Consider the following 23,251-nt stretch of genomic DNA (forward strand, 5'->3'; position numbering starts at 1 on the left):
TCCAGCCCAGCACTAACGCCTTCAGTAGAGACAATGGTAGGCAAGCACCCAGTCCAATTTCAGCATCCTGACCCATCTGTACAATTGTAAATGGCTAAAGTGTTTTGTGACCACCAAGCAAGTAATGGTAATTCATATTCCTTGTCAAATAGATTCTTGATTTGACAATGGTGATTTGCTTATTGTCACATTCAAAGCCCTGTTATGATTTACAATGAAAGCTTTTATCTACCAGTATCTAGTAATACATGCTATTTCGATTTGTAAGGTTTATAAGGTTACTTATTTTGCATTATTGAGTCCATTTGTGTTTGTAGAAACCACAAATACATTACAGAAAGGTGTAGGGGAATTGGGTACTTTTCTATGGAAATAGAATAAACATTTGCCATAACCAGGTAAATGAATGAAACCCTAGTGGAGTACATTGAATGAAAATAATATAAAATCCAACCAGAGAATAGAAACAAAACATGAACCCCTAAATTATCATGGGATTTGCTAGAATTTCAACTAAAGCAATCCACGCACTGTCTTCCAACTACTTGTCCCAAAAAATTGCAGTGGCGTGCCTGGCAACTTCTCGCGAGATAATACTTCTTCACGTTGTCAGCAGCGGTTCTCCACCATTTCGCTGCGTCTAAAGTCTCCTCCCCGCAAATGCTAGATTCGGCGAGCCGAACCCGCTCTCTTTCGGTCCGTATTTTAACTTCTTCCCACGGACCTAGTCGTACCTCGTTGGGTACCGAGAGACAGTTTGGAATACTATCATCACGGATTGAGTAAGATTTTATCCGGATGACGACTCCTTCAATACGAATTTAGTAAAAGAAAACAGCTCGGAAATTTCAGGTAGGTGGGAACTTAAGATGGCGGCCATGAGAAGGGGGGGGGGGGGGGGGGGCTATGGAGGAAGTAGTGGGGGGACACTAAGGGGGCTTGTTCGCGGCGGAACACAGGATTCCGCTACTTCTGACAATCTATGAAATTGAGAATTACCAAAGTTACTATTGTATGCATGCTCCACTGCAGCATAGATACAACACATGTCGTTGATGACGCAATTATAAAGTTGTTAATTCATTTTTCTGTATACTTCACCTGCATCCAGAACATGTAACGTAACCTAGTTAACACCATGGCCAAACAGTGGCTTTGGCATGGAATTTGCCTTATACCAGTCCGTTTTGCTGCGGTGCAAAAGGATTTAGCAAGAACTGCCACCAGCTCTCCACGCCGTTAGACGTTACTTCACGTCTTGGACTGTGTGGGGTCACTCGAACCCCCTTGATTCCCCTCGTAATCGTTGCAAAATTTTAGCAAGGAACATTGCAGCAACAATTTATTTTGTAATTATTTTAATGTTGAGGTAAATTATTTATATTAATTCACTATATAAATGTATGATGTCAAGGTTTAGTTTTGTGGTTATTTGACCCCGCGCAATGACGTCACGAGTAATTGTCCCCCTCAGTAGTGCATGGGGAAGTGGGGTTTAATTCGGCGTTTTAAAACCTTTTTCGCTTCAAGCAAATAACAAATGCATTTATAAAGGCCCAGACCATTACATAACTTCGGGTGGGATGGGGGCGCGTGCGCTCCTAGTTGAATGCATCGGTATTTGGGCCAACAACTCTCATATAGATAAAGCTGTATAGTCAACTAGCAAGCATGCTAGCTAGGTACTATTGTTGCTTGCTAGTTAGCTAGCTAGGTACTATTGTTGCTTGCTAGCTAAGTACTATTGTTGCTACCTTACATTAACTGGCGAACTAGCTAATCAAATTATTGAAACGATACTATCTGAAGAGCGCACGAAAAGTGTCACTTTGCTATAAGAACACAAATGAATGTTACCACTGCGCATGCCATGTCCAGATTAGTAGACCCAGCAATGAATTGCATTTGCAAGTGTAGCTACACTGTGAATTCAATGGCTGGAGGCCCGTGTGTCAAAATCATAGACATTAAAACCAGAGCGCGTGCATATGTTGATAATGCCATGTCGCTAAATCGAAACCTATCTGCTCAATTCTGTTGGAACATTATAACGTTACGTTGTGAACTTTGACTCACACAACAAACCACCGCCCCATATAATATGTTTGATTCATGAATAGTTTACAGTGTAGGCCTAACTGTGTTGCCAATTTCATTAATTGCCATTGGCCAGTACTGTACACCTATGCAACTCTTCAGAGAAACGCATGAAACCAGAGTTGGACCATAATGTGTGGTTCAATGATGGTATGGAACATTTTATTGTAGACCAGAGAACAGTGGAATAGATAATTGGACTCTTTGAGGTTACCTTCTAAACACTTGTATTTTTCATCAGAATATGTGGACCGGACCTTAATCAGCATCCTGGAAGAGGAAAGCACTGAAGATCTGTGTCCCACACCACAGACAGGTAGTCATTCTTTAACCAGAGACACTGAATTAGTTTGACAAATGATTAAACAATTTCTCTCTGAATACATGTACTGTACTTATCTACGTCAACTGACAACTTCCTCGCTCTTCTTCCAGGTGCAGTGTGTAGCCAGAGCTGCACAGAGGGAGGAAGCTCTGGGGAGGAGGTGGTGCAACAGTGCACCCCTCCGGCTGTGCTGGGTGGCGACCCCCAGGCTGAGCATTATGTGGCTGGGTCATCCCAGCATGCCCTGCATCCAGTCCCTGCTGCGCCCCTGCCACCACTGGATAACACGGCCACGTCACAGCCAGAAAGACGCGTACACGTCAGTGAAAAGAACTCACCCACAGAGAGTCACCCCAACTGCAAAACTAAGGACAGCTGTGAAGAAGGGGCTATGTCGGATAGTGGTGCTGAGATTGGCCAAGGAGGATTGGGCCCATCGCACCCCAAGGATCCTAGTGTCTCTACAGAGTCTCACTCAGACAGATTCTCTGACAAACAGACGGAAGGAACAGCGCAAGATTTGCATTACGGGTCACAACCTGATAACCGCAGCCACACAGACAGACAGACGGGAGCTGCTGGACCAGGTCAGGACCAGGCTCTGCAGCAGGGAGGTGCAGGTGGAATGGTGGTCGTCAGTGGGACAGAACATCGACAGCCTCTCCCGGAGACAGAGAAATTGGAATATAAACAAGAGACTGGAATGGAGGAACTTAGCAGGGAACACCCAGCTAGAAACCTTTCCTCTGAATCCTTCTCAACGGCCTCCCCTCTTCCCCTCAGCCCAAATAAAGATAAAGTCCCAGACCACAAAGAAGACAGAGGGATGGAGCAGCCTCAAACAACTCTGCCTACTCAGGCGATTCAGGCCAGCCACAGACCTCTGTCTGAGGTCAAAGAGCAAGCAGGCATTCTTCAAAAGTCTGAGCAGCCCATCGCTGACAACTGTGAGAGGAAACAAACCGACATCTCCACAGAACCTAAAATCACCATGCAGAACTCGAATGACGACAAAGAAGAGATGCCGGGAGCTAATGCTGTGGAGCAGGGACCACAAGAACCTGAAATGCCTACAGAACCATCTGAGAGTGGACATGTCACACTTGGGAGTTCACACACACAAATGCCACTCCCAGCCCCACCAACTGACGTATCCGGGACCCCACAGCCAGGAGCTAAATACTCTGGACTTGTACCCTACACGCCTCCTGGCAGTGGAAATTCCACCCCAAGCTACTCAACTGACCGGCAGAGTGAGAGCGATAACGAAAAAAGTCCACCTCAACCGAAGGAACAGATTGAGGCTAACGGGGCAGAGGAGGAGACTGAAATGGCCGAACCCTCAGCCAACCTTACAATCCAGTCACAAAGCTCTTTTCTACACGAGACGTCAAGAACAGCAGCAACCCCTCATGTCCACCACCTCCTCAGTTTAGAACTAGACTCAATGCAGACAGAACAATCTGTTGAAGTTCAGATGTCTAATCCTGAGCACGTAACAAGGATGGAGACTCAACTGGTGTCTGCGCATGTCCTCTCAACTGACACTCAAGGAGCTGTGATGCTTGGAGGAGAGACCAGCCTGGAGTTGTCTGAGGAGGTGCAGGTTAATCAGTGTATCCTCCTGGAAGAACATGATGTTATTGAATTAAACTCTGAACTTTCTTCTGAAGAAACAAAGTCGTTTATTGAAGGGACCCATTCGGATATCGAAATGTCCCAACTGGCTGCTGGAGAATTTGAGATTTATAGCTTTGCAGAGGAGGAGATTGCAACAGAAGTTGTTGGAGAGAGACTGTCTCTCTCCCCATGCTATGAAGTAAACTTATTCAACCCACTCATTGAACACTCTGAGAATTGTACAGCCAGTGAGGGACAAGACACACACCTGCCATCTCCCCCTCAAACGGGTAATGACAATGATCAAGCCATTATCCAGCAAGGCCCCCTTTCATCAGATCACGGTCTCTCAGAAATGGAGGTCTGTTCAAATGACTTTATTCCTAGTCTGTCCACACAAGATGTAGAGATGACTGATGAAAGACATAATTTAGAACCCGAAAACACAACTACTGAAGTGGACGCTGCTGTGGTGGAAGATTCAAGTGAGGTTGATTTAGTCATAACTGTCCCAGGATCAGATACAACAGTTGGACAGGCGGACACTTGTACACAAGCTACAGCACCTTGTATGGAGACCAGCACAGCTGTCTCAGACCATAGAGGGGTGAGCGTTTCCCCAACCACCCATCTGAGTGACACCCAAAAGCTGCCAGGTGAAACTGAAGTAGGGTCAACGACCAGAAAGTCTTCTCTTGTCTCCCCAATGGAAGAATTAACAGAGGTTGTTGTACAGTCAACCAGTCAACACAGTATTGAGGTCCTCTCCTCGCCAATTACCGTACACTTGTCAGAGAGTAAAGGGCAGAATTGTCCTCTTAAAGTGGTACCAGGAGTTACCTTACAAAGTACTACAGAACCAGAGTCCTGTGTTTCTTCTCATGAAGGTCCTGAAAATCCACAGCCCTGTCCAACTCTGACAGAAACCCCAGTGCATACCCAACAGGATGTTGATGGTTCTGTTAATGTGACATCAACAACCGAGGTCAAACCGGAGGCTTCCCGGTCTGCGCTCTCCTCTGGCGTCATCGACCCAAAGCTCCTCCTATTAAAGCGTGGGGACACCCCTCTCCTCAAACATCCACCCTCCTTATTGTTGGGCTTGTGCGTGCAGCAAAGCAACAGCTTGACACTTCCTAGTGCTAGAAGCCCCAGCTCTGGCTCAGACACTGCGCCTGTGGTAGAGTGCCCTCCCAAAGCTGTGGCAGCCGCAGTCTCTGTGCAGGAGCCTGTGGCTCTCTGCATTCATAGAGGCCAGACAGAGCCCTCCGTCAAGAGAGAACCCACAGCAGCACTTCCCTCTACAAACACCCCATCCCAGCCCCATCTGCTCCCACCCTCTGGTCCCACGCCATGCAAATCTGACAGAGGGGCATTAACTTCGATCAAAACTTCCATGGGGAAAGCAGTGACAGTTTCCCAAACCCTAAACCCTCCCACCATTTGCAACACACCTTCCAAGCACCTCTCTGACCCCAAGTTGCCCTCAACATCAGGCAATGTGATGAGGAGTAGTCTCTCCAGTTCCTCCTGTGATGGGAGCCAGTCGGGACCGCTCCCCGTTATCCGGCCACGGCTAGCTGGTGTGAAGGGCCCAGGGATCAGCAGCGCCAAGGAGGAGAGCAGTGATGGGGAGGCTGACCTGGCAGTGGAGGCCAAGCCTGGCCGCAGGAGCATGGTCACCCACAGCCCGGCAGAGAGCAAGGTATGCCCCAAAATGGCTTTCCATGTAGGCCTAGCTGTTTCCTTAAGATGTTCTGCCAAGTCAGCAATTATATCGCTATGTATCGACAGAGGCAATTATTTTCGCATAAAAACGATTGCTCTGCCAGCGGCACACAATAACATTTTTCTACTTTTATGTTTACTTGTTTATTATGCATATTTTCGTTGTTTAATGAAGGTATAATGTGTTCATATGCAATTTTGAAACATTTAATTCGGCTATATAATAAACTCCCCTTTCGGTTTGAAGAATTTGGAGCTTGGCTTGGTTGACCGTGTTTGCCCTATAATTAATATGCAATGGTTAGTTAAATGTAGGAAAATGTAGCTGGCTCAGTTGGTGCTGCGATTTATATTTGAATGAGGCAATTCCATGAAATCCTGTTGAAAGTGCAAAGCTACAAGTCATACGTTTATCATTCAGATTAGTTTTTGAGCATGGGACTTTTTTTCAGGTGATGAAAAATGAACACGCAGGCGTAATTCAATGCTTTTATTTAAGACATTAATTTTCAGCATGTTTTCAGCATGTTTTCAAATGATAGCCTTTCATTCTCAGTTCTCTAAATTGTTTCTCCATTTGTTGCATGAAATGATCTGTCATGATGCAGTGTTTTGCCCGAGTGATTTAAAGTTGGCCGCATGTTAAGCCATGTGTGTTTTCCAGCATGAGCAGAGACAGAGCAGGCCAGACAGAAAGGCCCTTTTCTCAAAGGTAAGCAGTGGGTACCAGACACTCCGATAGGATCACACTTGCAGAATGATCACTGAACCATCGTTCAGCTGATATTTTTCACCTGAGATGGCAGGTGGCGCACACACTGCACAGTTTGAACGGGTGTAGGCTACAGAATATTCATCTGTTTGTTTTGTCTTCAGTGCCGCATGTGATTTCAAAGAGAATTGTTGACAGCTTGATGTGCAACATCGTGTTGAGACAGGTTTTTCTGTGATCTTTATGCATGTTTTGGCCTCTGTTCCTGTAGGCACAGTCTTGTTATGGTCCTGCTCAAAAGTCCTCGTTACCTTCTCATCTCCAGGTACGCCAGTGGATAGCAGACAGGGTCACTCCAAGTTCGTCTCCCTTCTCGCCCTGTTCTTCACCCCCCTCTCCTAGCCCATCTTCCTCCAGTGACTGGACTCCCAGCACTACTCCCCTCGCTCTCCGAGGTCCCCGGGGTAGGTTCCTCTCCCCGCCCTCTATGGGCCTGGGAGGTTCCTCCCCATCGGACCCGGTCACTCCCTATCGACCCCGCATGGAGCGTCACGCCGACATGGCTGAACTGGCCAAACACGTGAGTCAGCGTTCTTCTGCTCATCCTTCTGACCTTTGGTCCTAAATGTCAACTGAATAGTTTTGGATAATCAATCGAATAGTTCTGAATAATCAAAATTAAACAACTGTCTAGACTAGAAAAACTTTATTTCTTTGCTTCCGGATGTGAACTGTGTTGTGTTGTTGTAGGAAGCTGAGATAGAGGGCAGGACCCTAGCGTTGAAGAGAGAAGGCTTCTGGTCTATAAAGCGACTGACCCGTCTGACAGAGCCGCTCCGGCCCAAGGTGCACTGGGACTACCTGTGTGAGGAGATGCAGTGGCTCTCTGCTGACTTTGCCCAGGAGAGAAGGTGGAAGAGAGGGGTCGCCAGGAAGGTCAGAGGCTCCCATAGATAATTTTCATTTCACATCGCTTGGCACCTATCCAAAGTGGAATCCATAATGCAGAGAGATTGGTATTACCTACTGATGGCTTAAAGCAGGGGTGTAAAAACATACCGTCTGTATTTCTGCCTGCTTCAACGGCAATAGTTCAGATACAAATGAAAACAGGAAGTGACCCCAGGAATCGATAGAACACCGCTCAGAGATGCACAGAAACGGTATAACATTCAAAATGGGTGAATATCTCCTTTAACTGCCATCATGATTTCAGGTTATGTTCAAAAAGTTCAAAGGAACTCAAAAAGATATGTATGTTTCTGCAGGTGGTGCGGATGGTGATGCGACACCACGAGGAGCTAAGGCAGAAGGAGGAGAAGGCCAAGCGGGACGAGCACGCCAAAATCAGACGAGTCGCCTCCAACGTAGCCAAGGAGGTCCGGGCCTTCTGGGGCAGTGTTGAGAAGGTGGTGCAGTACAAGCAGCAGTCCCGGTTAGAGGAGAAGAGGAAGAAGGCCCTGGACCTCCAGCTGGACTTCATCGTGGGCCAGACAGAGAAATACTCAGACCTCCTCAGTCAGGCCCTGGAAACTGCACCGGCTGGGAACAGTGAACCTGCACCCTCGCCACCCAAAAAATCCCTTCCACCTGCTGTGGATGAGGATGGTGAGGACTGTTTCTTTGCAAATTGGTTCCTGTGAATCCAGATTGCTCCAATTCAGAATCTCTAGTCCTTGCCTACCTATAATTTACAACATAAGGAGGTTGTTGTAGCCACAGCTCTTAGATCAGCTGGTGTGTTGTATGTAGTGCATCCTGGTGTGAAATACCAGCTGTGTGCCACCAGTTGGTGCTACACATTGTTGGTGGATGCGTTGCTTTGAGACCTTGTGAAACGTGCTATGTAAATGCAATCAATTGCTAATATTAGTCCAAAGCTTATTCTGTAAGATTGTTGCTAAGGTGGTGCTCCTGTATTTTAGTCTCCATTAGCAACTGTCAGGCTCAGTGATGTCAGTCCAGTGACCAGACTGGCTGTGGCTGTTGGTTTAGGCTGCTGACAAATTGCTGTTTGTGCAGGAAGCCATTGGGAGGTCAACAGTGACTTCAGTGCAAGGGCTGCTCAACTACTAGAGAAAGCGCTGTCTTGACAAGAGGCCAGTCTCATCTCCTTATGTCTTGCCAGAAATTATGCAATTATGCCTCTCTAAAGTGCATTGACATTCCAATCATCAGACCTGGCCTGCCTTAATGGAAGCGAAACTTATCCTGGTACTGAATCCTGCACGGCTTCCAGATGCCTTAACAGACCGGTTTTTAACGTTCCTCTGTCTCTCTTCCCCCCGTCTGCAGACCGAGACTTTGAGCCTCCCTGTGGCGAGGAGGAAGATGACGAGGAGACCATCGACGTGGAGGAGGCACAGGACGGCAATGATGCCGAGACCCAGAGGAAGGAGATGGAGCTGCTGAGACAGGAAGGGACCATGTCCTTGGCAGAGTTGCTCAGCACCCTCAAACGGCCTCATTCACAGGTGGGTACCACTGGCAAAGCCGCTCACTCATACCGCACTCCTATGTCCTTCCTTTGTATACGTTGGTGCACATTACAACTTCATTGATCATACTGTAAATGTTGTTATTCGGTGGAGACTGACTTTTGTTCCTTCCCCAGGCCTCCGAAGAGGAGTGCTCAGACAATTCGTCAACAACAGTGGGGGAAGACGAAGAGTTCACAGCCAACGAAGAGGATGGTGAGACCCTAGTAATACCATTGTAGTTGTGCATTGGTCAATGGATAACTTGGCTGTGAGCATTGGTGTAATTATTTGTCCCTGTCTGTGGTGCTCAGCTGAAGACGAGGAGGACACCATCGCGGCCCAGGAGGTAGTGGAAGGGGAAGCTGATCACGCAGGAGAGCTTGATGACTTGGCTAAAGAAGGTTACCACCCACACTACTAAAACGTCTATCTGCTGCACAGATAATGACTCCAATGTGCTGCGTAGTTGTTTTTAAGCTGTTGTCATTCAAGCCCCAAGTAACTGTTACGTCCCTGTCTGTAACATCTGTTATTTACGACTGCTCTAAACGTTATTTTCTTCCCGTTCCCCTGCCAGGTGACATGACTGTGGAGGAGCTGCTGGAGAAGTACAAAGGAGCGTATGCCTCTGATTTCGAGGAGCCCTCGGCGTCCGCCTCTCCTGCCAGCACAGAGGAGTCGGAAAATTCCGGAGACGAGGAAGAGGAGAGCGAGGAAGAAGAAAGTGATGTGGAGAGCAACACCACCTCCTCAGGTACTGCCCACAAGCAATGTTGGAAGCTTCTCACTGTAGATGGACCTACAAACCAAGAATCTACATTTTCAAGTGCTTTTGCTTCATGTCAAACGCATGTGCGTTTTGTCCTGATTATACCACCCTCACTGCGTTACCCCTCTTCTCAATGAACCTCTCGCCAGATGACGAGGACAGTGAAGAGGACGAGGTCAGTGACATTGAGGAAGAGGACAGTGAGGAAGATGAGTGCGGTGAGGGGATGGAGATCCTGCTGAAGGAGGGGGACCACAGCCCCCCTCTGCCAAGCGGCCCGCGGCCCAAGAAGGAGATCAGCCACATTGCTGCTACTGCAGAGAGCCTCCAGCCCAAAGGCTATACCCTGGCCACAACCAAGGTGGGTAACCCATGCCTTCCGACACTGGCCAGATGATCAAACATGAAACAAGGATCCTTTGCTATAAACTTGTTGATGACTTAAGGGGAAGGTTGATACTTTTCCATTCATCCCCTTCCAATAAGCCTGTCCTCCACTTCTAAAGCGACACCAGCCTCCGCTGGCTTGGGTGGCTAGGATTCCACCATGATGCAGTGAAATGTAACTAGTCTGCATCTCTTTATTTGTGTCATTTTTTTTTTGTTCTTCGTCAATAGGTCAAAACTCCCATTCCCTTCCTGCTGGTGGGCCAGCTGCGTGAGTACCAGCACATCGGCCTGGACTGGCTGGTCACCATGTACGAGAAGAAGCTCAACGGCATCCTGGCTGACGAGATGGGCCTTGGGAAGACCATCCAGACCATCGCCCTGCTGGCTCACCTCGCCTGTGAAAAGAGTAAGACATCGAGTCATTCATTACAGTCCTTTCGTCCATTCATACACTGACGTTTTACCAGGACAATAGAAGATATGCACACAGCCTGGATATCGGATACTTAATCAAGTTGGTTGTTCAGGTAACTGGGGGCCCCATCTGATCATCGTGCCAACCAGTGTGATGCTGAATTGGGAGATGGAGCTGAAGCGCTGGTGTCCCGGATTCAAAATCCTCACTTACTACGGCAGTCAGAAGGAGAGGAAACTCAAGAGACAGGTAAACCACTACCAACAATCACCAAATCCCCTTGTAAATGGATACAAATCATCAAATTGTTACTAACTCAGCACAAATCGCTCCTCACGAGGACCGCTCTCCATCGCACTTTGTTCTGGGCAGTCCTCCAGCTTGTACCGTCTATGGCCGGACGATATGGCCTAAAAATCATATTGTTTTTTAAAACATTTTTTTTGTGATGTTTATTTTCTAAATAAGCGTTGTTGTGCAATTAAGGGTAAAATACACGCATTTCAACAGACAGCAATGATCTGAATAATTAAGGGCTAGTGAAGTTATACCTAGGCTAAATATAAGCCTTCCACAACCATAAGACCCACTAATAAACTATTTTGATAAAATAATGAAAATAACTTGCTACTTTTCTGTTGTTACAATAATCACTTTTCTGGCTTTCAAGTCAATGAAGAAAGCCGTTTTTGTTACAAATTTAACTAGAACAATGCATAATGCACTAACTTCTTGTAGTAGGCATCTGGCTATAGAACAAGAACACGAGTCTCAACAACCTCAAGGCCTCGTGCTAGTGATTAGCCAGCTAACCTTTTATATTTAAGTTTAGCCAACTTGGATCTATTTGATAGCTAACAAAGTTGTATTGTTATGAACACACCCTTCTGCCTGTCTCCAAATGTTTGAAAAGCATGTTAGCCTGTCCACTTGGTTCGGGCGTTGAAATCAAGTGGCCTACCTTATTTTTCAGAATGACAACGAGTTGCCAATTCGTTATAATTGTTTTATGCTTATTGCTCATTTATGAAACACAGACTAGACAGCAGCATTTTAGCCACACTGTTATATTAATGGTACATTGTACCAATACCGCTTGCTACAGACTAAACATGGATTGTTGTTTTAGTAGTGTCTGCTCTGTGCGCTATTTGAGGAGTTGAGACATAAAAAGGGCATAGTTTAAAAAGTTAACTTCTCTATTACAGTAAATAATGTCTCAATGTGTTGGTGTCCATATTACCAATTTTTGTACCAAACTTCAAATACAAATAGTGTGTTGAAACAGCTTGCCAGAGAGAAAGATGTGATCTCTCAACTTTGTTGGCGTGAGAGGCAGGGGTAGGGGCGCGTGTGTGTGTGTGTGTGTGTAAACTGAAGAGGCGAAGTGAGGTATCACTCTTGCTCAAATGTCAAAATATGGCCAATGCGTTTCTATGGGCTTATTTTGGACCTAAGCTTGTTGACTGTCCTCTAGCCTTTGGGACAACGACTCCCATTGTTAGTGTGAAGAAGTGCATCTCGTCATTATATGCAGATCTCTGGTGTAAAAGGAGAGCTCAAAAATACAACATGACAAGTGGACATAAACTCTAAAACGAAAAAAGAACAAAACCTTGATTGAGATACAGGCATTTGGAATATCACGCAAAAACACACATTTTAATGAATCAAATTAATTTGATGTATCACAAAGCCCTAGTTCCACCCATGCCGGTTTTCTTAGTGTCTGCCGTAAACTCCTGCCTCCCCTGTGTTTCTTTGGCGCCCTCTTTTCCTTTTCGTGTTCCAAATGAATCTTCCCTGGTGCTGCCTCATCTCTCTTTTCTGGTGCTTCCTCATTCCAACTGAACAAAAAGCCCTGGCCCTCTGAAGTGTCACTGTTTCAATAAGCTAATGAAAAAAGTCCTCTCTCTCCTTTCTCTACTCAGGGTTGGACCAAGCCCAACGCTTTCCACGTGTGCATCACCTCCTACAAGCTGGTGCTGCAGGACCACCAGGCCTTCCGACGCAAGTCCTGGCGCTACCTCATCCTGGACGAGGCCCAGAACATCAAGAACTTCAAGTCCCAGCGCTGGCAGAGCCTGCTCAACTTCAACAGGTCCGCACTAAGGGAAGGGGATGTTTATAGACGGCCAGTATGTGTTGCCAGTGAACATCCTAATCCTCATTTTATGAATAGTAATAATACACCATTTTTATAGCGCTTTTCTAAAATCCTTCAAACGACGCGCTCCCATTTCTCTGCATTCTTCCTGAACCAATATCAGTCCAAATTACGACAACTTAAGCTGAAAGTTCTTCGTCCACTTAGAATATAATCAACTTAAATCCTAACCTAGTGTCATTTTAACGTTCTCCCTGGACCCAGTCAGAGGCGCCTGCTGCTGACAGGCACCCCGCTGCAGAACAGCCTGATGGAGCTGTGGTCCCTGATGCACTTCCTCATGCCCCACGTCTTCCAGTCCCACCGAGAGTTCAAGGAGTGGTTCTCCAACCCCCTCACCGGTATGATCGAGGGTAGCCAGGAATACAACGAGGGCCTGGTCAAGAGGTTACATAAGGTAAGGACTCCGGCTGCGAGGGGGTGTGGATTGGTCAGAGTATGTAGGGGGGTCCAAATGAACTGTTAATGCACGTTGAGATGTTGTCAACGACATTCTGCTCCCTAACCTGACATGTCACCACTTTCTGTTTTTCCTTCTAGGTGCTCAGACCATTTCTGTTGAGGAGAATCAAGGTGGATGTGGAGAAGCAGATGCCTAAGAAATATGAGCATGTGGTGCGCTGCCGTTTGTCCAAGAGGCAGCGCTTCCTCTACGATGACTTCATGGCACAGGCCTCGTAAGTATCTATAGGGGGTTACTGGAAGCAAATGATGCGTTGCAGGAGGGCTCATTGGTTTGAAATTCTGCCAGTAATACGCTTTTTACCTGTATATTCTTATTCTTCATTGCCAGAATGTTATTACATCACTATGATGTTGTCAGCTTCTACTGTAGGTTTGCTTAGATCATCTACTAGTTAATATTGTAAAGGAAACCCCTTTTCACCCTTTTTATTTCTCGCAGGACCCGGGAAACGCTGGCTAGTGGTCACTTCATGTCTGTGATCAACATCTTGATGCAGCTCCGTAAAGTGTGTAACCACCCCAACCTGTTTGACCCTCGGCCCATTCACTCCCCCTTCATCACCAAGCCTATCGTCTTCCACACTGCCTCCCTGGTACAGCGAGCCCTGGACGTCTCCCCATTCAAGGTTACTGCTCCCACTGCCCCCTGGGGATGGGGTGTGTCACTGGAGCTGTGCAGTCTAATTGAAATGCATTTGTACTTATCTAAACGTCCATAACCTTACCCCTCCTCCTCCGTCCCCAGCGCTGCGACCTGTCCATGTTTGACCTGGTGGGTCTGGAGGCCAATGTGTCCAGGTACCAGGCCGACGTGTTTCTGCCTTCCAGGAAGGTCACCCGTCAGCTGATCCAGGAGGTCATGGAGTCTCCCGACCCCCCTCCCCGTCCCAAACCCGTTCGCATGAAGGTCAACAGGATGTTCCAGCCCTTACCTAAGGCTGATGGTCGCACGGTGCTGGTGGTGAACAAACCCCGACCCACCTGCCCTGTCACCCCTGCTGCTCAGGCCTCAAGGACCCCTCTCATCCAGGATGTGACGCCAACCCCTACACCGCCAGTCCAACAAAGTTAGTACTAAATACCTTGGATTTACAAGTACAGTGCATTCAGAAAATATTCAGACCCCTTGACTTTTTCCAAATGTTACGTTACAGCCTTATTCTAAAATGGATTAAGTCATTTTTTCATCAATCTACACACAGTACCCCATAACGACAAAATAAAAACAGTTTTGCAATTTTTGCTAATTTCTAAAGAATTAAACACTGAAATATCACAGTTACATACATTACCAGTCAAAAGTTTGGACACACCTACTCATTCAAGGGTTTTTCTTTATTTTTACTATTTTCTACATTGTAGAATAATGGTGAAGACGTTAAAACTATGAAATAACACATATGGAATCATGTAGTAACCAAAAAGTGTTAAACAAATCAAAATATATTTGATATTCTTCAAAGTAGCCACCCTTTGCCTTGAGTGCTTTGCACACTCTTGGCATTCTCTCATCATGAGGTAGTCACCTGGAATGCCGTTAAATTTACAGGTGTGCATAAGTTAATTTGTGGGATATCTTTCCTTAATGCATTTGAGCCAATCAGTTGTTGTGACAAGGTAGGGTTGGTATACAGAAGATAGCCCTGTTTGGTAAAAGACCAGTAGTGTCCATCATTACTTCAAGACATGAAGGTTAGTCAATCTGGAACATTTCAAGAACATTGCACTTGAAGAAACTTTCAGTCACAAAACCATCAAGCGCTATGATAAACTGTCTCTCATGAGGACCACCACAGGAATAGAAGACCCAGAGTTACCTCTGCTGCAGAGGATAAGTTCATTAGTTAACAGCCTCAGAAAATGCAGCCCAAATAAATGCTTCACTGAGTTCAAGTAACAGACACATCTCAACATCAACTGTTCAGAGGAGACTCTGTGAATCAGGCCTTCATGGTTGAATTGCTGCAGAGAAACCACTACTAAAGGACACCAATAAGAAGAGACTTGCTTGTGCCAAGAAACACAAGCAATGGACATTAGACCGGTGGAAATCTGTCCTTTGGTCTGATGAATCCAAATGTGAGATTTTTGATTCCAACCGCCGTGTATTCAAGAGACACAAGTGAACAGATGTTCTCTGCATGTTTCGTTCCCACGTTGAAGCATGGAGGAGGTGCTGTGGCGGTGCTTTGCTTGTGACACTGTCTGTGATTTATTTAGAATTCAAGGCACACTTAACCAGCATAGCTACCACAGCATTCTGCAGCGAAATGCATTCCCATCTGGTTTGGGCTTAGTGGGACTATCATTTGTTTTTCAACAGAACAATGACCCAACACACCTCCAAGGTGTATAAGAGCTATTTGACCAAGAAGGAGAGTGATGGAGTCCTGCATCAGATGACCAGGCCTTCCCAATGCCATGATCTCAACCCTATTGAGATGGTTTGGGTTGAGTTGGACCACAGAGTGAAGGAAAAGCAGCCAACAAGTGCTCAGCATATGTGAGAACTCCTTCAACACTGCTGAAAAAGCATTCCAGTTGAATCTAATTGAGAGAATGCCAAGAGTGTGTAAAGCTGTCATCAAGGCGAAGGGTGGCTACTTTGAAGAATCTCAAATATAAAATAAATGCTGATTGGTTCAACACTTTTTTTGTGTTTTTTTTTTTTGGTTACTACATGATTCCATATGTGTTGTTTCATAGTTTGTCTTCACTATTATTCTACAATGTAGAAAATAGTACAAATAAAATAAACCCTTGAATGAGTAGACGTGTTCAATCGTTTGACTGGTAGTGTTAGTATTCAGACCTTTTACTCAGTACTCTGTTAAAGCACCTTTGGTAGTGATTACAGCTTCGAGGTCTTGGGTATGACACTACAAGCTTGGCACACCTGTATTTGGGTAGTTTCACCAATTTCTTCTCTGAAAAACATCCCCATAGTATGATGCTGCCACCACCATGCTTCACCATAGGGATGGTGCCAGGTTTCCTCCAGATGTGATGTTTGGCATTCAGGCCAAAGAGTACAATCTTGGTTTCATCAGACCAGAGAATCTTGTTTCTCATGGTCTGAGAGTCTTTAGGTGCTTTTTGGCAAACATCAAGTGGGCTGTCATGTGCCTTTTACTGAGGAGTGGCTTCCGTCTAGCCACTCTACCATAAAGGCCTGATTGGTGGATTGCTGCATAGATGGCTGTCCTTCAGGAAGGTTCTCCCATCTCCACAGAGGAACTCTGGAGCGCTGTCAGTCACCATCGGGTTCTTGGTCACCTTCCTGACCAAGGCCCTTCTTCCCCCGATTGCTCAATCTGGCTGGGCGGCCAGCTCTAGGAAGAGTCTTGGTGGTTCCTAACTTCTTCCATTTAAGAATTATGGAAGCCACCGTGTTCCTGGGGACCTTCAATGCTGCAGGAATGTTTTGGTACCCTTCCGCAGATCTGTGCCTCGACACAATCCTGTCTCAGAGCTTTACGGACAATTCCTTCGACATCATGGCTTGGTTTTTGCTCTGACATGCACTGTCAACTGTGGGACCATATATAGACAGGTGTGTGCCTTTCCAAATCATTTCCAATCAATTTAATTTCCCACAGGTAGACTCCAATCAAGTTATAGAAACATCTTAAGAATGATCCATGGAAACTTGAGCTCAGTTTTGGGTCTTATAGCAAAGGGTTTGAATACTTATGTAAATAAAGTATTTCTGTTTTTTTTATACATTTCTAAAAACCTTTCTTTCTGTCATTATGGGGTATTTTGTGTAGATTGGGGATTTTTAAAAAAATTGTATTTAATCCATATTTGATCCAAGTCTAACGTAAGAAAGTGGAAAGTCAAGAGGTCTGAATGCACTGTAAATACTGCTTGAGTAGTTGCTAAATTTACATGGGAAAAAATCAAACATGATCCAAGTGTTTTTGTAATGGTCTGATCTTAGATGCACTATGCAGAAATCGCTCTGCCATTTCCTGGTTGCTAAAATTCAAATAGTTTGCCTAATTTCAGTTTGTGACAAAATCAAGCAAGTGTTGTGTAGAGAAACATTGTACCATCTAAACCGCTGTGAAATATATTTTACATAATCAAACGTATTGTATTCTCAGCTGTTTGAAGCTGGTGTACGAAACCGAAAGTAAAAGACGCAAACGCGAAACTTAACGGGAAGCATAGAAATGGCGCACATAGAAACCGATCTCTACCGCTTCTGAGAGTGACAGATCTATAACTTACATTTCTATGTGCATTTTTTGGGGGGCAAGCCCAAAAAGTAGCATGTTGCAGCTTTAAAGGAAAATTCTACTCCAACTATATTTAGATTTTTTTCATTAGTCCACTGATACAGTCCCAGAATGTTTTGCATGTCAGCAGTTAGTGTCAAGATATAGGACTTTCAAGAAGCATAGTGTCACCTGCCACTTGATGATGTTTCTTGCATCATGATGCTTCTTGAAAGTCCAATATCTTAACTTTACTGCCGACGTGCAAAACATTCTGGGACTATCAACAGTGGACTAATAAAAAACATATACCAAAATATATACTTTTTGACTTTTCCTTTAACCTTGAATGCCGTTAAACATTTTTTGTGGAAACCTCTACTAAGCCAGACAAACGATTCTATTCTACACAAACAGACATAATGTAATACTTTCTTCCCTTGTTTCCATGAACCCTCAGCAGTGTGTTCAGTGGCACCCACAGCCCCTCCTCGCCCGCCCTTGCACCCCAGTGGCCCCTCTGTCATGAGGTCCGGCTCCCCAATGCCAGTCCTGGCCGTACGCCCACCCACCACCTCCTGCAACCCCGCCACCCATCTCACCCCTCCTCCCAGCAACGTTTTGACCCAACGGGTTTTGCTCAGCCCAGACATGCAGGCCCGGCTTCCCTGTGAGTACCTGCCATTCTCACAAACACTCTCCTTGTCGGGCAACGAATGTGCATGAACAGTGCATAAGAAGAAACTGAAAATGTATTAGACTGTAAATTCATGATATTTTTTTTGTTTATCTCTACTGGTGAAATTAAACTCATCTACATTTTAATATCTACCATTTTTCTCTCTATCTCAGCTGGGGAGGTAGTGAGTATCGCCCAACTGGCCTCATTGGCCGGGCGTCCTGTGTCATCGTGCCAGGGCAGTAAACCTGTCACCTTCCAGCTGCAGGGCAACAAGCTCACCCTGTCTGGGACCCAGCTCCACCAGGTTCCCATGGCACCTCCACGCCCAGTACAAGGTCAGGTCAGATCCCAGCACTAACTACACTACATGGAGATTCACCGAGTGTACAGAACATTATGAACACCTGCTCTTTCCATGACAGACTGACCAGGTGAAGCTAGGATCCCTTATTGTCACTTGTTAAATCCACTTCAATTACTGGAGATGAAGGGGAGGAAACAGTTTAAAGAATGACATTTTAAGCTTTGAGACAATTGAGACGTGGATTGTGTATGAGTGCCATTCAGAGGGTAAATGGTCAAGACAAAATATTTGGTAGAAGGTGCCAGGCGCACCGGTTTGTGTCCAAGAACTTCAACGCTGCTGGGTTTTTCACGCTCAATAGTTTCCCGTGTGTATCAAGAAAGGTCCACCACCCAATGGACATCCAGCCAACTTGACACAACTGTGGGAAGCGTTGGAGTCAACATGGGCCAGCATCCCTCTGGAACGCTTTCAACACCTTGTAGAGTCCATATCCTGATGAATTGAGGTTGTTCTGAGGGCAAAGGGGGTGCAACTCAACATTAGGAAGGTGTTCTTAATGTTTTGTACACTCAGTGTATATTACCAGAATGGCTTATGTCATTAAACTCTAGAACGTGCTGATATAGACAGCCATATTAGTGTTCTATTTAAGTCAGGGGTACAGTATCTATCCTGTACTGACAGGAGTGTCTAAATTGTGTGGTTCTTACTGTGGGCTCTGCAGGTAACGTCATGCATCTGGTGACCAGCGGAGGGCAGCACCACCTCATCAGCCAGCCAGCCCAAGTAGCAGTTTTCAGTTCAGCCAATACCCACGCTGTCCCCACCTCTCCTGTACCCTCGGGAATCCAGCTGCCTTGCAATTCTTCTCAAGGTACAGCAGCATCCCCTTTTTAAGACTATGGTCACTGATCTTCGTTCGTGGTCTTTTGCCCTGGTTCAGTGACGGTTGTCTTCTTACCTGCCTTTCCAGTGCCCTCCTCCGTGGTGACCAGCTCTGGGATTGTGAAGATCGTGGTACGCCAGTCAAGCAAGGAGGGAGGGGGTGTACCCACCCTGGCAGTGCCCCCTTCTCCTCGCGTAGCCCCCCAGGCGTCAACCTCCATGCACCATCATGCCAATACTGCTGTGAGAACTCCTGCCCCCCAGCAAACGGCCCATCGCCACCCCGGGCCCACCACTGCTCAATACACCCTGGCCCCCCCTAGAACCCCTACCTCAGTCACAATTAGAACCTGTACCCCAGCCCCCCCTCGAACCCCTGCCCCCCCCCGTAATCCTACCTCAGCCCTCAGTCAGTCCCAGCCCCCTCGCCCAGTGCTTAAGGTAGTAACGGGACCAGCAGAAACCAGCACAGAACAGAAAGGTGAAGAGATGAATGCAAAGAATAATTTTATGATTCTGTATTTACAATCCCTGTATTGAACAAGTAAATTCTCCACTCTAGCGCGTGTGAATTCTACGTTGACGTGTGAGGAGAGCAGCGACACCAAATCAGCCGTTCCTAAATCAGGGTCCCATGTGGGTGGATTTGTCCCCCCTCGACCTCGGGCACAACCTCGCCCACCTCCTCGCTCCCCCTTCTACATGGTACTAGCTACATCTGCTTTCATTTACAAACCTCTTTTCTTTTGTTTGTGACTTGTTTCAATCACTGTGTATGAAATTGAGGTTGCGTATATCCCACAGTAGTACCTTTTTTTAGTTCGGTCAGTTATCAGCCCACAGCAACATTCTTAAATTGACTCCTGTCATGTCCCTTTAACTGTTGTTGTCCTATCAACTGACAAACTGTCCCTTTCCCCCCGTCAGTCATGGCTGGCAGACAGCCGCAAGAAGCAGCGAGACAGCCGCCTGGCCCAGATCATCCGGATCAACGACCTGCACTGCAGCGCCAAGCCCGTGTTTGGCCATGAGGTGCTGGACTTCCTCACCTTCCTCCCGGGCTCCTGCCCTGCTCCGGCCCCCAGGGCCCTGGGTCAGTGGGGTCGCTCGGGCCACGCCGCCTGCCTGTTCGCCCAGTCCCACAGCACTACGGACTACTGGGACCAGAGCTGCGCCCTGAGGGAGGGCATCCACACCACCGAGGACAGGCTGCAGCTGCTCAAAGATGTGATCGAACGGTAACACACTGACTGCTGCTGTCCACTGTCTGGAACCACGAGACGGTCCACATTTTTTGTTTTATCCCTGCACTAACACACCTGATTTAACAAATCACCACACTAATCACCAAGCCCTTCATGAGTTGAATCGGTTGTCAGTTTTCAAGCACCTTCTGTTTATCTTTCTTGTGATGCCCCAGGGATTGATGAAGGGTAAATATGACCATTTCTAATCGGACCCTATTTCCTAACCTTCAGGTTTACGTTTGTGATCCCGCCGGTGGAGGCTCCAGCCATCACCATGCACAGCTGCCACCCCCCTCCGTCTCTGAGCCACCAGCAGGCCGTGTTCACCTCGCTGCTCTCCTCCCAGGTGGCCCCGCTCGCACGCAGTCTGCACCGCATCCAGTGCAACATGAGGACCCACTTCCCTGACCTGAGGCTGATCCAGTACGACTGCGGTGAGTCCCCACTCAGACAACACAACCATGTGTTCCTTAGGACCTAGGAAACTTGTCTTGTTTTACCTCGGCATTGGCTGAGGAATTTTAACTCTGACACCTCAATCAGTTTGGCTATGTGTTTGCAAAGGCCATGACATGAAAAGACACTTAAGTGGAAGTGCTGTTACTTCAGCGATGATACGGACACAGTCTGTCTCTAGGGTCACTGGGTCAGGGTCACGTTCAGTTCTCCAGAGCAGCGTGTCCTTCAGTTGAAGACGAGAGGTATTTTTAAAATGAGGAGAAACGGTATGAGCCTTTGAATGATAACACTTTGGTGTGTGTGTGTGTGTGTGTAGGTAAGCTGCAGACGCTCCACACCCTGCTGCGTCGGCTGAAGGAGGGCCAACATCGCGTTCTCATCTTCACCCAGATGACCCGCATGCTGGACGTGCTGGAGCAGTTCCTCAACTACCACGGACACATCTACCTCCGCCTGGACGGCAGCACCCGCGTTGAGCAGAGACAAGTGAGGGGCGCCGTGACTAGACCTGAGATTTATGGGATACTGTTGTTGTGTTGGACTTCAGCAACTCAGTTGGGGGTCAATTCCATTTCCATGTAATATATTTTGGACATTTTGCGATTTGATTGGCTGAGCTGAACGGAATTGACCCGGAGATCAATATTGTCCTGAAACTGATAAAGGATGCTGACTGTTGTCCTCCACTCCCTCAGTCCCTGATGGATCGCTTCAACGCGGACCGCCGCATCTTCTGCTTCATCCTGTCCACGCGCAGCGGCGGCGTGGGGGTGAACCTGACGGGCGCCGACACGGTGGTGTTCTACGACAGTGACTGGAACCCTACCATGGACGCCCAGGCCCAGGACCGCTGCCACCGCATCGGACAGACCCGCGACGTCCACATCTACAGGTACACCGTGAAACCCTCCCCTGCCTCTTAGGCTGTTGAACCAAGCTGACACTTAACTCCCTCTAAGTCAAATCGTCTCAGCACTACAGTCGGTTTTTAGTTTCCTTTAGATTGGACACAAGCAGGATCTGAAAGTCTCCGGAAGTAGCATGAACAGTGTGCATACCTCTACTTTGAAGATATTAATGTGGTAGGCATAGAGCCAGTGATTACTACTCTGCCACTATGTTAGCTAGTCTGTTGAGCATCTGGAGTGACTATTCTCCACCCCCCCAGGCTGATCAGTGAGCGCACGGTGGAGGAGAACATCCTGAAGAAGGCCAACCAGAAAAGAATGCTGGGAGACATGGCCATAGAAGGAGGCAACTTCACCACCGCTTTCTTCAAACAGGTACGTCTCCACCGATGTAACACTCTGTGACGTCGTCCATTCACTCTGAATCGAGGGCAATTCAAGACGAACTACGCTCCCCTCTCTCCTCTCAGCAAACCATCAGGGAGCTGTTTGACGTGAATGAGGGGGAGAAGAAGGAGGTGACCCCAGAGCCGTCTTTGCCCCAGCCAGAGGAGGAAGAGACGGGCAACAAACAGAGCACCACCATCCTGGAGCAGGTCAGTCACACCCAAAACACTGGTAATAACAGTATGTAGTTGAGTTTAACTGGTGTGTTCAGAGCAGGTGTCTCTCAGACCATAGACACCTGTTTATACCACACCATACAACAGCAGGAGTCTAGAAGACAACCAGAAACCAGCAGCTGAGTGTTTGGACCAGCACTGACTCCATACAAACAAGCTTTATTTGATAAAATAAACAAGATTATTTGAGGTCAAATGACTGTTTTAGGAATTGTACAAGTCAGCAAGACACATCAATCTCTACTCCAGGTGGCACTGTTCCCAAAAATGAATTCTCTCTCTGCCACAGGCCCTTTGTCGTGCCGAGGATGAGGAGGACATCGTCGCTGCCTCCCAAGCCAAAGCAGAGCAGGTAGCTGAACTGGCAGAGTTCAACGAGGCCATCCCATTGGACGAGGCTGGCGAAGGGAGGGACCCGGAAGAGGAGGAGCTCTCCAAGGCCGAGCAGGAGATAGCGGCTCTTGTGGAGCAGGTGATTGTTGTTCAATATCCCTGTTTTTTTTGGCTATTCCATCTGTGTTGTTTGACTATTTTGAGTTTTTTTGCCAAACCTGACAACCTATCTTTTTTCCCCCTCGTATCTCAGCTCACTCCTATAGAGCGCTACGCTATGAATTTCCTGGAGGCTTCGCTGGAGGACGTGTGCAAGGAGGAGTTAAAGCAAGCAGAGGTTAGATTGATATTTCTCAGTGCATTTAGGAGAGCTTGCCATGTGTCCATGTTTAATTGGTTCACCCTATTAGAGACCT

At 46.9% G+C, this 23,251-nt stretch overlaps 1 protein-coding gene and 1 non-coding gene across 4 annotated transcripts in view; both read left to right on the top strand.

Annotated features, from left to right (window-relative positions):
- The first annotated feature begins 608 nt into the window (after positions 1-608).
- srcap (Snf2-related CREBBP activator protein) overlaps positions 609-23,251 on the top strand; it is a 29,096-nt gene continuing 6,453 nt past the window's right edge. For 2 of the 3 annotated variants that reach the window (XM_036946386.1, XM_036946388.1), the window contains exons 1-32: positions 609-852; positions 2,339-2,413; positions 2,533-5,747; positions 6,435-6,482; positions 6,808-7,062; positions 7,233-7,418; positions 7,751-8,090; positions 8,778-8,956; positions 9,097-9,175; positions 9,274-9,363; positions 9,540-9,716; positions 9,881-10,092; positions 10,350-10,527; positions 10,649-10,785; positions 12,468-12,637; positions 12,908-13,100; positions 13,244-13,380; positions 13,608-13,794; positions 13,914-14,235; positions 17,852-18,061; positions 18,244-18,408; positions 19,105-19,254; positions 19,354-19,746; positions 19,828-19,970; positions 20,193-20,503; positions 20,744-20,946; positions 21,288-21,457; positions 21,667-21,863; positions 22,140-22,254; positions 22,350-22,475; positions 22,792-22,974; positions 23,089-23,172. In XM_036946386.1, coding sequence (XP_036802281.1) covers positions 2,814-5,747; positions 6,435-6,482; positions 6,808-7,062; positions 7,233-7,418; positions 7,751-8,090; positions 8,778-8,956; positions 9,097-9,175; positions 9,274-9,363; positions 9,540-9,716; positions 9,881-10,092; positions 10,350-10,527; positions 10,649-10,785; positions 12,468-12,637; positions 12,908-13,100; positions 13,244-13,380; positions 13,608-13,794; positions 13,914-14,235; positions 17,852-18,061; positions 18,244-18,408; positions 19,105-19,254; positions 19,354-19,746; positions 19,828-19,970; positions 20,193-20,503; positions 20,744-20,946; positions 21,288-21,457; positions 21,667-21,863; positions 22,140-22,254; positions 22,350-22,475; positions 22,792-22,974; positions 23,089-23,172 — 8,274 coding nt within the window. In that variant the 5' untranslated portion in view covers positions 609-852; positions 2,339-2,413; positions 2,533-2,813. The remainder of the gene's footprint in view (positions 853-2,338; positions 2,414-2,532; positions 5,748-6,434; positions 6,483-6,807; positions 7,063-7,232; positions 7,419-7,750; positions 8,091-8,777; positions 8,957-9,096; positions 9,176-9,273; positions 9,364-9,539; positions 9,717-9,880; positions 10,093-10,349; positions 10,528-10,648; positions 10,786-12,467; positions 12,638-12,907; positions 13,101-13,243; positions 13,381-13,607; positions 13,795-13,913; positions 14,236-17,851; positions 18,062-18,243; positions 18,409-19,104; positions 19,255-19,353; positions 19,747-19,827; positions 19,971-20,192; positions 20,504-20,743; positions 20,947-21,287; positions 21,458-21,666; positions 21,864-22,139; positions 22,255-22,349; positions 22,476-22,791; positions 22,975-23,088; positions 23,173-23,251) is intronic. The other variant, XM_036946387.1, reaches the window with a different exon arrangement.
- LOC118939614 lies at positions 22,525-22,604 on the top strand. The gene has a single exon (XR_005036647.1). It is a non-coding gene; the product is annotated as a small nucleolar RNA SNORA11 (small nucleolar RNA).

This window comes from Oncorhynchus mykiss, chromosome 16 (genome assembly GCF_013265735.2).
Source record: "Oncorhynchus mykiss isolate Arlee chromosome 16, USDA_OmykA_1.1, whole genome shotgun sequence".
In the NCBI taxonomy this organism is placed as follows: Eukaryota; Metazoa; Chordata; class Actinopteri; order Salmoniformes; family Salmonidae; genus Oncorhynchus; species Oncorhynchus mykiss.